Here is a 15,272-nt window from a genome sequence, read left to right as displayed (position 1 = left end):
ATGACGATCTTGTAAAAGTAGTAAACTTTTGTTCTACATTTTGAATATCCACCTTCACACTTTTAAAAAAGTGTGCCAAATAATTTTTTTAGATGTAATTCTTACGCCTAGCTAAGAAAAAGGCAGTGAAAAAAATTGAGTACATCAGTCAACAGAATAAGAAAAATTTGAAAAGCCATAATATGAATAACTAGAGACAAATTCGATAGAGAAAAAAAAGTCGAGATACATAGCCAAAATAACCACATGAAACAACCCTATAAAAATAGAATGGATTATTGTATCAAAGTCGACCTGGATCCTTATGATACCAGATATACATTTTCATATAAATTTATCGTAATACCAATGTCATATATAGTATATTGATCCATGACAAAGTCAAACTAGTTTGAAACGTAAAAGATTCTCTTAGACCTCCTCATTGGCATTACACCAAAAATAATTTTAATACCCACCCAGTTAATTAACAGTTAGACATGCAAATGTATGGTCCAAAGTTGTTCATAACCTGGCCACATATATATATAGATTGAAAAATCCTGATCAGCTGGCTCATAACATAATTTGGTCTATAATAATATATTTGAGAACAGTTAATGCTACAGACCTAACTACCAAACTAGAACTAGCTTTTGAGCAACGCTTGTCACAAGTAATTAGATTGACATGAATAGAATCGATAAATGACTAACAAAGCCACAGCTGTTCATGATAGAGGAAAGCCGCACACAATGAGAGAATAAGAAAAGTAAATAGTGTGAAAGTTGGCAGAACAAAAATAGCACATCTCCTATTAAGGCAGTAGGAAGTATGAAGCAATAAAATTAACATTGAATATTAATGACAATCATACAAATTGAAGATCATTACAACAACGCATGAATGAATAACATAATTGTGATGTAATAAAGACTATTATTACCAGTTTTATGTGATACCAACCAGTACAAGTATTAAATTTCAGATATTATATAATTCCCAAATGGTTGAGCGATATATTAATTTGATAAAGAGTAAACGAAACCATATTGTGAACGTGATGCGAGACATTACATTGTTATTATAGGACCACTGAGCAACTAACTAGCAGATGCAAATTTGAAACATTTTTTTTTTCAAGAAAAAATTTTTTTCAAGAAAAAAAAACTAAATAACAAACTTGACAACCTCTTGATAGTGAAGTAGGGCCATCAAGAAATTGGAAAATGCACAAAATTTTTTTTGACAAAAACATGTTTTTGCAACTTTTTGAGTAGATAAAAATTAAATAGGAAATTGAAAAACAGTGATAATCTGTATGTGAATGGAAACATATTGAAATAACAAGGCAGTGAAATACAAACTTTTTTTAAATTTTTATTTCGGCAGTATGAGTAATGAATAGAATAAAATGGTGGAAACTTATTTTCACTTATATCAAGCAAAAAGTTCAGTATTTCAATGATTGAATAGTTACAACATAGGAAATAGTAATATTACATTTTCCACAATGACTGCAAGTCGATTTTAGGAAAAACAGTAATAAGTTAGTTGTTAGCTTATCAAAGTATAATTTACACTTTTGGATTATTTTAGTTCTTTTATTAATACACAAAAAATGACCTTATCATCGAACTGTTCCAACAATCTCCTCTGTTGCAATCTTTCTGATCAAATTGAAATTAATCTGAAGTTTTGATCTCCAAAATCTACGAGCAGGCCCCCAATTTTTAGCAGGATACCTCGGACTATCGATACCATGAAATATACGAGCAATTGCACGACCTGTGACTCTATGTTCAAAGTCGTTTGCATGTACATGTAGAAACTGGCGTACATGGCAACGCAATTCATTCTCATCTCTGGGATCAATTTGTGGTAATTCTTCCTCAGTGTGTTTTACTGGTCGCTGTTCTTTAAAATATTCAGAAATCAATGATTTTAACTCTGTGCTTTTAGATAGATCAACAAAGTCTCGACAGGTACCAACATTAGAATGTGAAAATTTCTGCATAGTATTGAAACACATTCTTAGCTGTACGAGTTCTTTATTCTCTTGTGAGATAATTCTTCTCAGCAAGAGATCAGTAACTGCGTCTAAAAATTCAGAAGTCGTTTTTTGTTTTGTTCGAACACAAAAAGAAAGTTGTGAGAATTGGACTTCAACTCCGCTTTTTCCAACTTCGCTTTCGACTGAAGAAAGAGAAGTATCGTATGTCAAATAACGAAGAAGTCTTTTCAAAGAAGGTAAATCCATATTAAGTTCATCAGCTACTCGCATAGCATTAAAATTAACCTTGGTTTCATCTTCTTTCGTCTTGGCAATTTTCAAAGCTACAGCGACTGCATCGCATTTTTTTGCTGTTCTTATCATTTGACCTGGCCCACCATAAAACTCCATTGTACATCTTGTTTCAGTAGGTAGATTGACGTGAATTAAATTTTCAATTTCTAAATAACAGATCAATGTTTCTAGTCCTTCTTTTTTGACATCCAAGTCTTCGATAGTAGAATCAATTTCAATGGCAGAAAAATGTCCTTGGCAAGTATTCGGCTTTTCTTCCGCTATGTCGCTGTCCATATCATCAATTTCATCTTCGCAGTCACATAATGGAAACACTTTTTTAACAAACTTTTTAATTGTGTACCGATCAATTGTCTTCCCATAGGAATGCCTGCTGAGTTCTCTCAAGTCTCCGCCATCCGCATCAAGAAAAAGATGACAGTGGGCTGGTTTTCCATCTCTGCCGGCTCTTCCCACTTCTTGTACGTATCGTTCAAAGGACATTGGCATATTGTAATGAATTACAGCTCGAACATCTTGCTTATCAATCCCCATTCCAAATGCGACAGTCGCAACAACGACACGCAAAGTACCATTCATAAATTTATTTTGTATTCGACGTCTTTCGCTAGCGGACATACCAGCATGGTAACATTCTGCATCAAGAGTTACAGCTTTTCTTTTAGCACTTTTCTTTGGTTTACTTGTCCTTTTTCGTTTCTTAGAATTACTTTCTTGTTCTACGCTTTCTTCTTGATCAGATTCAGGCTCCTCCACAGCGAGAGCTGGCATGTCTTGCATTTTAACTCTCAACAGGCCAGCTATTCTTGACGCTTCATCTCTTCTAGTACAATACACAATAACAGAATCCAATTTTGAAAAGCGTCCACCAAGTAGAAGTTGCGATAATGCTTCATCCTTATACCTGTCACGTGATACCGACAAAACTAAATTATCAGGAATATCAATTTTTGCTATCACACCTTTATCAATATCCGTAATTCCAAGCTGTCTTGCCACAGACGCACAGGTATCCATAGTAGCAGTTGCAGTCAACCCAACGAGACATTTTACTTTCAGTTGCTCACGCAAAACTTGACAAACTCTTAAATACGACGGCCTGAATGCATGAGACCATTCAGACAAGCAATGACATTCATCAACACAAGCAAATGCAACAGGTGGTAGTTTGGACAGCGGGCTATATTTTGGTGACATTCCAGCCCATGTAGTGATTGCTTCAGGTGAGACGAGAAGAACATGAACATTTCCATTTTCAACTTCCAGCATTGCTTTATTTCTTTGTTCTTTGCTCATCCCTGAATGAATTCGAGTCGCTTTCATCATTTTAGGTAAACCGCGTACTTGGTCATCCATGAGAGATACTAAAGGCGAAATAACTAGAGTAATAGCATTACGTTGCTTAGCATACAAATATGCAGGTAGTTGATAACAAAGTGACTTTCCCGAACCCGTAGAAAGAACGAGTAGAGTCGGGAGACCTCTTAAAATTCTACTAATTGCAACATCTTGTCCTGGGCGAAAAGAATTATATTTGAACATTTTTAATAATGCTTCCATTACTTCATTGTTATCAGTGATAGGCTCATCATTATATAATACAGGGTCACACAAACCCACAGTAGCTTTTTGTAGCATTTCATTGTTCGATTCACCTTTCAAAGCTGATGTTAACATATCAATATTTTCAATAATTTCTTCTAAACTTTCTTTATTTTGTTGTTCTTCTTCTGGGTCTATTTTCTTTTGTTGCGATTTAAAACCTCTGCATTTACTTGCCCAATGTCCGGTCTCACCACATTTGAAACACTTATCAGCAGTTCTATCTCGATACCCCACGTCACCCCCACCTTTCCATTTAGATCCCCCACTTCGAAAGCTAGAACCACCACTGCGCCCCTTCCATCCACTCTTATATGAATACCCTTTTTTGGCAAGTTTTTGTCGCAGGACTTGTTTCCGCAAAAAGTTTCCAGCTCCTCCCCTTTTGCTGTAACATTTCTTCTTCATATTCAATAGTACAAAGTTAGTTTGCGGAATTGCACGAGTAGTAGACTGTGATTTTACTTTCGTGCTTCCCTTTGTGACATTTTCTTTGTCTGTCGCTGGCAATTCCGCATCATCGCTGACCGAAGTTTCTTTTTCTGTTAATTTAACTTCGTCTATCATTTTTTCTGCGTTCAAACGAACAGAATCGTAATTAATTGTAGGAAAATGGTTATCAGATGAAAAAGAAAAATTTGTTTTCTTCGGCTTTTCTCTGAAGTTGGCTTCTATAAAACTTTCTGTTTCATCTTTTATTGGTTCTACATTTTCTTCATTCGCGTTATCAAAATTTTCCTCAGTACCACTAACCTCATTTTCGTGACTAAAATTCGTTTCAGATGCTTGTTCGAATTCTGTATCCTTGTTTGAGTCAGCCTTGGTTTCTTGCACAAGATTTTTCAAATCAGAAAGATCCTCGTCTTGCAGGAAATCCATATTGATAGACTTTGATAGCAAGCTTTTCGGAGGCTTTGGAACAAACGGGGAACTATTTCTAAATGAAGTATTCGGTGAATTAAAATTTGAATTCCCACTTTTTGATACAATCTTAAGTTGGCTTCCAAATGATATGTCAGAAGTTATACCATCAGAGGCAGTTTCATCTGTCGATACCACAGAGTCATCCAAACCAAGAGTACTATTTAGTGCACTTGTTATTCTAGATCTTCTTTTTAAGTTGGTTGCTAAATGTTTTGCCGATCCCAAACCAATATTTTTTCTCATTTTGTCTCTCCAATTATTACCTTTCTTTTCTGGGGAAGCGTTTGTAGCTTTGTCATTGATTTCCCTTGTAGGTGAACTGTCATGAAAATCGCTAGTTTTTGACGCAACAAAATTCTTCTTCAATAAATTTTCACCCCAAACGGAACTAGTTTTACTACTTTTGGACGGTGATTTAAACTTGACAGAAGAATTCTCCACTTGACTATTTTTGGGAGACAATATTTTTCTACTGCTATCATTTTGAACAGGTTTTAATGGCTTCTCTAAATTCTCATTATTCTCTTTCGATTCCACATTATGCTTTGTACGATGAAGCTCTTGAAAATCTTTTTTCAAGTTGACAAATTTGGCATATTTGTCTCTAATTTCTGGAATTTCAGCTGCATCATTTTTTGTCGGTTTCCGGCCGTTCATTTTTAAAAAATTTAGCTCCCATTGTTTTAATTCAAGCTTCAATTCTGTGATTTCAGTCTTCATAATCAATGACTATCATAAACATTTCATTAATAATAATAAAGAAATCTGGATTCAAACGAAATTTTGTTACCGTAATACATAAGATAGAACAGTGAAAAACCGTCCAAAAACACTAGAAAACTTACTAAAAAGTTTAAAAACAGTGAAAAATTGTCGATAAACACTAGAAACTTTGCTAATGCGTCCAAAAACATGGGGAATACATCATATGGGGGATGTTAGTAAAAACAGGTATAAAAATGCAGTAGGCATCTAGATACCGTAAAATAATATGCTATTTTTCGTTTGGAAACGCAATAACATTTTTTTTAAATTACATTCTACCTCAGTTATACAGTTACATATTGTCAGATGCCACTGGGTGCCTGCTTTGTTCCTAGCAAAAGGTGTGACAGTGAATTTATTTACGCTTATAGACGCTTTCTAAGAAATATATAATATTATATATCGGTAATAAAGCATTTGGCTCAAAATTTCGAGATCAAACCTAGATCAAAACAAGTGTTGGAAGCATGACAAATCGTCTGCAAATGTTGTTTTGCTTTCAACCTGGATTTAGAACGTTCAAGCACTTTTAACATTTGCAGATTGTTTACACAGAGGCATACTGAAGTACTTATCTTATAAACAGAAAATCTAGGACACCAAAACAGAATTATGTCTAATGCACATGGCCAAACATTGAATCTACCTTAACAATGCCAAATCATCTTTGATCAAAGTAAATAAACTTAAGACTGACTATAATAGTATTAAGAACTATTCCCCAGTTCTGAGAATTTGATTCCAAATTGAATAACAAACATGGTACCATTACAAACTTCCAACTTAATATATTGTTGTTAATTTACGCTGGCATTCTAGGTTATTTATATCGTCTATAACAAGTTGATTTGAAAATTGGCACGGCTTCAATTATATACAATATTCCTGCATAAAACATTGCGCTCCGTCCCTCTCAAATTCGGTTGAAGCAGACTAGCATTTTAGGTTGCGGATAATGTCTTTTACAAGCTGGTCTGGAAAAAATTGGCACCGATTTAGTTATATAAATACTTATCTATAAAACTTGGTACCCCCATCCCTCTTAATTTTGGTTTGAGTCTCTTGGTTTCTGAGTGGGTACTTGACTTATACAAACCACTACATAGCTCAGAGCAAGTAGAGAACAAGAAAGTACTTCCTAACCAGTAAATACAGAAATATTGCATCGAAAATAAACTTTGTGGCAGAGCAAGGAATATGAATCAACACGTCAATGTCAAAATATGTATTCCATATCACTTTCTATAATTTTTTTTTGTTGAACAATAAGAAAGCCAAAATTTTCAAATTATTACAAAGTCACTAGAACTGTACTCCATATATGAAAAAACAAAATGGGATAATCATATTGGCGAGTTGAACTAAAAAAACGTTTATCTATTTCTTTTGAGCAGAGAAAAAAATAACTTAATATTAGGTAATTCTTAAACTTCTTTTTCTTCCTAATATTTTTTCAAATTATCTTACGAATCTTGCATTATTTCCTTGAATATACTTTTGTCTCATTTTAGTTTTATTGCACTAACAAGAGCTAGAAAAACATTTAAGTCTTTGAAAATGAGACGAACCATCAACAATATTAAATGATAAAAGATACAGAGATACTAAAAATATCAAATATACATATACATGCAGCTCTATTATGTATTACTGTATTAGTATAGTACTGCAGTCAGGCAGTAGTTACCATACAAATCCAGAAAATATTTTATAGATTGGAAACACTTTCAAACAGGTATCTAGAAAATAGTAGTCTGACAGTAGCATAAGACAGTAATATTTAAATCTAACAGAACGTTTTTAAAAAAGGTCTGTCTAACGCGGAATAAAATACTTGACAGACGCGTTTAGTTAAAATTAATCTACTCAATTTTTAATTAAACAGACATTCCATGACAAATACTGAAATAGGATATAATTCAGTAATTAGCATTCAGTGCTAAACAAATAATAAATTTACCTTGTATTCAGGTATTTTAGCACATATTTTAATTTTGCGTTACTTAAGGCGAATACCGTACCTCATTAAGGTGCGTTTACACTGGATGCGTCGCGACGCGTTGCGAAGTGCGCTCGAGATCGCTCTCCATTGTTTCAAGTGACGCCGTTCACACTGAAAGCGCGGCACCTAACGACGACGCGCGGTGCCGCTGCTGATTCTCTCGCTGAGCGTTTTTCGGCGCGACTGACCTTCGAATTCCACGTGCTTTTTTGCGGCGTTGTCGGCTGCTTCCCGTGGGAAGTGGTTTTACATTCTGCTTAGATCAGAAGGTACCGCATTTTATAACTGCAATATCAAATTAGGTACCGTTTATCGTAATTTATAAGTTAAATATCCAAATTAGGTACCGTTATCTAGGTCAGAATAAAATTGATTGCAAGTACTAGTGAAGGATTGTAGTCTTTACTATTTGCTATACCGGTATGAATTCTAACAACAATTGTATTTTGAATTCATTACAAACTTTGTTTCACAGTCATGTCGTTTGAAGAGCTTTTAATAAATGAGGTGAAATCTAGACCATGTCTGTATGACATGAGTCGTCACGATTATCGTGATGTTAATATCAAATCCAACAATTGGGCGGAGATAGGAGCATTGCTCCATGTTACTGGTTAGTTACTTTTATTATGGCATTGCTGGATTTATCTTGATGGCAAAATCACGTTGTCTAAAATATTTTCAAGTACACCAAATTGAAAATAAAAGCTTGCTTTGCTCAACTAACACCACAATCTGATAATGCTATTTAGGACAGCAGGCAAGAGAGAAGTGGAAGGCCTTGCGAGACAGATTCGTCAAGATGAAAAATAAAAATGAAAGTACCATGAAGTCAGGGGCACCCGGAGGCGTTTCAACGAATAAATGGCATCTATTTGAACACATGACTTTTTTAGATTCCTTCGTGCAGCATCGAAAGTAAGTTATTTTGCATAAAATCGGCACAAGAGTAAATATTGAGCTGCTGTGATATGTTACTATGATGAAAAGTGTGTGCCTATTTCAATGATATATCTATCACATGTTTTGAAATGATCTGTTCAATTTGGTACAAGTTAAATTCTTTATTAATTTGAAGTTATTTCAGGACCTTTTCTATTTCATATTTCAGAACGTCCTCAAATTTAGAACTTGTCACTCTATCAGCTGTGGTAGAAGGGGAAGAAGTGTCTGGGTCATCTTCTGTCGCACCGACACCAAAAAAAAGGAAGGAAGAAGTGAACATGCGGATTTTGAAAATTCTTGAGGAGGAGAAGGATGGTAATTTTTTTAACCTTTTCGAACATCGTTTTTGTTTCATGTTTTATCTACGGTCACACATGATATGGTGTGATCGAGATTAGTTTATTATGTTGTAGAATTAAAGGAGCGTATGCATAGCATGCTCATATAGACAAGACAGCTACCGTATATACTCGCCTATAGGTCGCAACTTTTTACCTATTTTTTTAAAAAAATATAGGTGTGACCTATCCGCTCGACATACAGACGATTTTACAAAAATTTGGATATAGGCCATTTCTACAAATCGTAACACGCCGCACGCATCTATTACAGTTGACCTGGTTCTAACCATATAAAATTATGAGCGTCATTGACATATTTTGATTATATTTTGCCCTACAAAAAAAACAAAATAGGAAGATACCTATGCAAAAATCTAGGAAAAGGGCTTTTTAAATCCGTAGATTTTCAGTTTGACTTATGTGCGAGTCAAATCAAAATCAAACTTTTTTAACACAAAACTAATAGTGCGACCTATACGGTGGTGCGACCTATAGGCGAGTATATACGGTATGCTCAAATATTTGGCGAAAAAAAATAATAGCCTTCTGGGGAAAAATTTTATCTTTAACCAATGAAAATTTCAAAACAATTGGTCCAGTAACCAAAGAGAAAAGCGATTTCTTCTGAACGTGTCAAAGAAGAACAAGACTAAGTCTAAGAACAACAAAACGTTCACTATGTCCACTACGTGTCCAATAAACACGTAATGGTATAGAATATTGATACTATATATATTTATTTGTAGATGATCCAGACAAATTCTTCCTTCTTTCACTTCTACCACAGCTGAAAAGACTGTCTCCTGAGCGTGCTTCATCAACAAAGATGAAAATCATGCAATTACTCCATGAGGCTGAATTTGAGAAATGATTCAAATTCAATTTCCCACTTAAAAATTAGAAAATAAATTCAAACGTTTTTTTATCTTAATTACAGTACATTACTAAATTTAATTGACTCCGTACAAACTTGAGCAACCTTCTCTAAACAAGAACTCAATTTTCTAAAAAATTTTAATGTTTTTTATTGTTAGTTTACCTCAACCATTTTATTATTTGTTCAGGCAGTATGCTTTTTCATTCTGGCTATTTCTCATTACAGCTTCATGGAGTATTTGCATGATTTTCATCTTTCTGCTGCTGTTTATTTTCTTTTATCAAGCACAAATTCTTTTTTCAATTACGTTTATTTTCAAATATTCTTTGATGAAAAATTTGGATTATTTTCCAAATTGATTACAGCTTGAAATATTTTAGTGTAGCGTGTCAAATGTAAAATCTCTCATTCAGTAATATGTTTTTTCGATGGTAACCACTAAGCTAGATAAAAGGAACTTTTCATGTCCTTCTGACTCTTTGAAATTGCCAGGGGCAAGCTCCATCAACCATGAAATAATTTTTAAAGCTGTCGCGAACAGCCGCCGCCGCTACACTATTTCTGCGACCTTGCCTTTGCAGGGGCAAAAAACTGTTATCCTCTTGTACCCGCCAACTTCCTCTTGTTATGTTTCCCTCCAGGTCTTCCCTATCCACTTCACCTGCATCTATCAGTGTATGGCGTCTTACATAATTATGCAAACAACATGCTGCCTTCACAACCAACTCTGCGTTTTGTGGCGACACACCCATGGGCCTCCTAAAAACTCTCCACTTCGCACTCATTATACCGAATGCATTTTCTACTACTCGCCTTGCCCTGGATAGCCTGTAGTTGAAAACTTTTTCCTCAATTGGCAAATTTCGCCCCGGGTATGGTCTCATCAGGTGCTTCTGTAGTGGGAAGGCTTCATCCCCCACTATCACATAGGGAGCCTTTTTTGAGCTGTTAGTAAGTGTTGTTTCATCCGGCAAATTCAGGGCCCCTTCATTCATGAGCTTACCGAGAGCAGAGTGGGAGAAAACACTTCCATCACTCTGCTTTCCGTAAGCTCCCACATCGACAAAAACAAAATTATAATTGGCGTCGACAAGGGCCATTAGCACAATGCTGAATGTGTGCTTGTAATTGTAATAAAGGGACCCTGAATTCACCGGTGCTTGAATTTGTATATGTTTCCCATCTATGCTCCCTATGCAATGTGGGAAATTCCACTTTTTCTCATACTCTTCAGCGATTTGCTTCCATTTTGTAACTGTTGGCGGGCTTAAATATTCTTTTTTGAGTGATGTCCAAATTGCCTCACAAGTTTCTGTAACTATTCCTGAAACTGTTGATTTCGATGTCCTATATGAATCTGCTATTGTGGTATAAGAATCCCCTGTTGCTAAAAATCTGAAATATGATATATGTGCACTTTTATTTGATGTTATGTTTATTTTGTTTTTAATAGTTCTATGTGGATGTGTTATAATTTGAATATTTTCTTCCACATACATTTTGCTACATGATTTGAATATACAGTAATTGCTCACCTTAATGTTATTCCAAGCCTCTCTTCAGGAGATATAGGTTCTCGGAAATTAGTCGTGGTTTTAGTTATGTAAGGAGCCACTAGACTCCTCAGGTCATCAAACATACCAGGGTCCAGGCGGTATTGGTTACGAAATGCAACCGTTCTTTCAAGTCTCATTTCTTGGACAAGTCTATGGTACTCACCTGCGTAGAAAGTATTATTAAATGAAAGATAAATGTTTATTCAACTTCAAGCTCTACCGTCTGTTCAATACACAGGTAGATGAAGAAAACAGTATAAGATAGCCTATGATTAATTAATCTTATATTAGTATTTTGAGGAAAGACCACGCAGTTTCATAGGGCGATGATTTGAACTTACCAAGCTCTTTCCTTCTTTTTAATATGGGATGAACCCAATGTTCCCTTTGCTTTTGCTCCGTATTGTTTGCCAAATAAAGGGCGATTGCCAATCTTTTCCTTTTCGAAAGTGGCATATTTGTAAATTTTGTAGCGGAGTGGGAAGCAGACGAAATTCTAGCTGAATTTCCCGCGTCAATGTTCCTAAGCAACCGCCTCTAGCGCCCTTGAGTGGTGGAGAAATGACGCGCGCTATGTAAACACCTGCCCCGCGCGACCAGAAGCCGCGCCGCAACGTCGCTGTCTGTAACTTGGTCATGGCATTATCTACCGTCTGACCGTAGTAAGTACCTGTTTGCCGGCAGACGGTTACTGGACTATGGCTATATGCCGATATGTTTATAAGACTACCGGTATAAGATGAGTCGAAATAAAATTTTCTTATCATACGGTACCTACCGTACCATTGGTCATTGCTGAAATTCGTTCGATATTGTACGGTGTCTAGACCAACTTTTCAACAATTTAATCAATCATTACCTAATTTGTAGTGTACCAAAGAAGTGCATAAAAAATGGCGGTAACGCATAACGAATGACTTAACGGTCAGACGGTAGAACAGGGTGCGAAGCCATTTTCAAAGCGAGAAACTGTGTGGAGAATTCCAATCCATAATTCTTGCAGCGGCAATAAGTAAAATTGGCTCCCATTCATATTTTTGTATTGTTCTTGTCTAGAATTTTTTTTCGAATGGCTTTAACTAAAAAATGCCACAAAAGATACAAATTGCAATGAAAACTTAGCAAATGACTTTCGTAACCACCGGAGGCATTTACGCATGGATGCGTGAACCGACTCTTATTTTATAAATAGAACATGATAATCTGTGCGTAATGGTAGTTTTATTGATATCATCGCGTATCTTCGCTGTAAGAAGTCGTGAATTTCGTTCCCAATACGTGCATTTCGTATGTCACTCAAATTGCAACCTCGTATACGACACCCCCATCACGACTTTCAAACGCTTGCAGGTATATATACTTTTAGTTTCACATCGAGGAACGGTCACGATAGAACACCTTTCATTCGTTGAATGTAAATTCTAATATACACCAAAACTATTTTATTTCGATTATTTATAACAAATTCAAAAAACAAGATATCTATGGTCAAATATGCGGACATGAAAACCAGTGAAAGCAGTAGGGTTACGGTGGTCTACGGCAGTGGTCCCAACCTTCCTATCCTGGCGGACCGGGAAAATTAAATAAAATGTACTCGCGAACATTGAAATGAGTGGAACAAAAATAATAATATATACATATTAACAAAGTCGTTAGTAATTCGGCACCAGGCTCAAAATCCGACTGTGTATCACTTGGGAAAGATCTCCGCGGCCCAAGCTTTTGTCGCGCTCCTCGTGGCCACCTACCTGTAGGGCCGCAACAAGTTCATATGTTACTGGATGTCAAGGCGAAGCCCTGGAATATTATACTGTTCTTGGCTGTTTTCTGGTTTGAACAAAGAAATATTCCTAACCTTCTATATGGATGGTCTTAATCAAGCAGGAAAAGCTAGCAGAAAAGAAAACACACGTGTGATCCCTTGGTTTCTAAATCTTGTGAGATTTGACAGAGCGCTTCCGCGATGAATTCATGGTGAGCTGTAGCCGGAACGCACCAGAACGGCGTTCCATTTGTTGGACATTTTATTGCATTTGCATTCCTGTTGTTAAAATAAAATTATGGTACAAAAAGTCTAATTTCTCTGGTAAACCTAGTTATCAATTTATGTTTTGTTACATCATAGTTCGTAATTCTTTTTACACCACATCACGCAAATAATCAGTAACGAGTAATAGATGTTTCCCCGGCCTTTGAAATTCATCCCATACCGTTCTAATAATAACATTTGTATCGAATCGATATGAATATTCTTGTAATTTTACACAGACATACCGTATTCCCCCGAAAATAAGACCTAGCCTGAATTTTGAAAATGATCTTAATATAACACATCCGCTTAAAATAGGACCTAGTCGATAACGCGAATTTTTTTCTACCTAGTCGATAGCAAGTAACCTCTCCTACGCGTTTTAAATGATCAATAATCCATGTTTTGCAGTTATTTTGAATAAAAACTGTTATGTATAAATAAAAGGATATCGGTTTCCATATTATTTTGTATATATATATATATATATATATATATATATATATTTGGAAATCTCGTAATATTCTACTTTACAATTTTGTTTTTGATAAATGAAAATATAAGACATCCCTCGAAAATAAGACCCAGTCCTTTTTTCGGGGAAACACGGTAGTCCAAATAATTTCTTCATATTTCATTGTAGTATTTTGGTTCTATCTTAGGTTAGGGTTAGGGTTAGGGGTAGGGCTAGACAAAACTTTCTGTAAACGTCCGCCTCGTGCTGTAAATATATATATTACATTTTTACGTATGTTAGTCGTTGATTTTGCGAATTAGGTGCGTTCCGGTTGTTACGATTTTTCCAGCTCATCACTGGATGAATTGAAACCGAAAAAGCGAAGACGCCACCGAGCCATTACTGCCGCACTTATCAAACAGCAATATGGCGATGGAAGAAAAATTGCATAATAAACCAATGCAACTTCGGTTTCGATAAAGCGTTCGAGAAAGCATAAAAAGAATGAAATTTTTAAAGCAATTGGTCCAGTATTCGAAAAGAAAAGCGATTTTATCATGATGAAGACGAACAAGAACAACAACAAAATATTAAAACGATCCATAGGTCCACTCACGTGTCCAATAAAATTAGTAATAGAGACAAATAGAGAGAAATTGACGGCACTGGCAATTTTGAAAAATTAGGTAAATAATAATTAGATAGAGAGAAATTAATGAGCTTGCAACAATGAAAACACTTGCAACAATGAAAACACTTGCAACAAAGACTATTTAGAAAATTATATAAGGGTATATGTATGCATAATACACTGTAAAGAAGATAGCAATGATTCTTGTAAAAAGAGGGTAAACATAGGCTTGCTCAATGAAATATCGTCTATCGAGTTTGGGCATATCAGTGTGCCAGTCAAGCTTTTAAAGCGCAGATTGATGACTTGTTTTGGATGAAATTCAGGGGAAAATACACACATGCCTCGTGCAGTCAAGCTCCAGATTGAGGCGTGTAGTGAAGACAAGGGGAGGGAGGATATATATATATATATCGAAAAATAACTATAAATTCTATTTTTATATTTCTATAATTTCGTTTTCTGCAAAATAACTTTTTTTTCGTTTAGATTTATATTGTAGATATTTTAATAAACTTTTGTCTACACTTACTCTGTAGATGAAGCATTTCAGACGAATTAATCGTTGCAATCAAATAGACTTATCGCATCATCTCGCACTTGGCATTGCTGAAGCGAGAGAGGATAACAGCAGAGTCAGATTAGCGTTCCATAGATATCCATATAGCTGTATCATCAGTTGCGTACTATTTTGATTTATATATACTTCAAATGCAATTGAGCAATAGTAATTCAATGTCCATTTGCACTCCAAATTTGTTTAACCTTCCTTCCTACAAAGATTTGAGTATATAGAAGTAAATAATTTTCTTGAAAATTTACCAATTTTCACCAACCTTCAAGGGACCATGTG

At 35.4% G+C, this 15,272-nt stretch overlaps 2 protein-coding genes across 5 annotated transcripts; one reads left to right on the top strand and one right to left on the bottom strand.

The window, feature by feature from the left end:
• Window positions 1-107: 107 nt before the first annotated feature.
• LOC120340741 (ATP-dependent DNA helicase Q4-like) lies at window positions 108-15,160 on the bottom strand. Of its 4 annotated transcripts, XM_078119807.1 has the most exons (3): window positions 14,952-15,160; window positions 12,159-13,343; window positions 108-6,552 (listed from the first exon to the last, which is right to left on the bottom strand). In XM_078119807.1, the coding sequence occupies exon 3, from the start codon at window positions 5,531-5,533 to the stop codon at window positions 1,610-1,612; it is 3,924 nt and encodes a 1,307-aa protein (XP_077975933.1). In that variant the 5' UTR covers window positions 5,534-6,552; window positions 12,159-13,343; window positions 14,952-15,160; the 3' UTR covers window positions 108-1,609. The 4 variants fall into 4 exon arrangements, with proteins under 4 accessions (XP_077975933.1, XP_077975934.1, XP_077975932.1 ...); XM_078119808.1 differs by lacking the exon at window positions 12,159-13,343; XM_078119806.1 differs by lacking the exon at window positions 14,952-15,160 and having other exon boundaries at window positions 12,083-13,671.
• LOC120335792 (uncharacterized) lies at window positions 7,769-9,974 on the top strand. Its single transcript, XM_078119809.1, has 5 exons — window positions 7,769-7,849; window positions 8,056-8,193; window positions 8,333-8,498; window positions 8,692-8,840; window positions 9,613-9,974. The coding sequence occupies exons 2-5, from the start codon at window positions 8,058-8,060 to the stop codon at window positions 9,735-9,737; spliced, it is 576 nt and encodes a 191-aa protein (XP_077975935.1). The 5' UTR covers window positions 7,769-7,849; window positions 8,056-8,057; the 3' UTR covers window positions 9,738-9,974.
• Window positions 15,161-15,272: the final 112 nt, after the last annotated feature.

The sequence above is a fragment of the Styela clava genome, chromosome 14 (assembly GCF_964204865.1).
Source record: "Styela clava chromosome 14, kaStyClav1.hap1.2, whole genome shotgun sequence".
In the NCBI taxonomy this organism is placed as follows: Eukaryota; Metazoa; Chordata; class Ascidiacea; order Stolidobranchia; family Styelidae; genus Styela; species Styela clava.
The sequence above is the reverse complement of the archived record's forward strand: the minus strand, read 5'-3'. Positions and strand labels throughout refer to the sequence as shown.

Coding starts and splice junctions, on each gene's coding strand:
- LOC120340741 (XM_078119807.1), bottom strand. CDS start 5,533: ATGAAGACTGAAATCACAGAATTGAAGCTTGAATTAAAACAATGGGAG.
- LOC120335792 (XM_078119809.1), top strand. CDS start 8,058: ATGTCGTTTGAAGAGCTTTTAATAAATGAGGTGAAATCTAGACCATGT. Junction 8,499..8,691: donor TCCTTCGTGCAGCATCGAAA/GTAAGTTATTTT, acceptor TTCATATTTCAG/AACGTCCTCAAATTTAGAAC. Junction 8,841..9,612: donor TCTTGAGGAGGAGAAGGATG/GTAATTTTTTTA, acceptor ATTTATTTGTAG/ATGATCCAGACAAATTCTTC.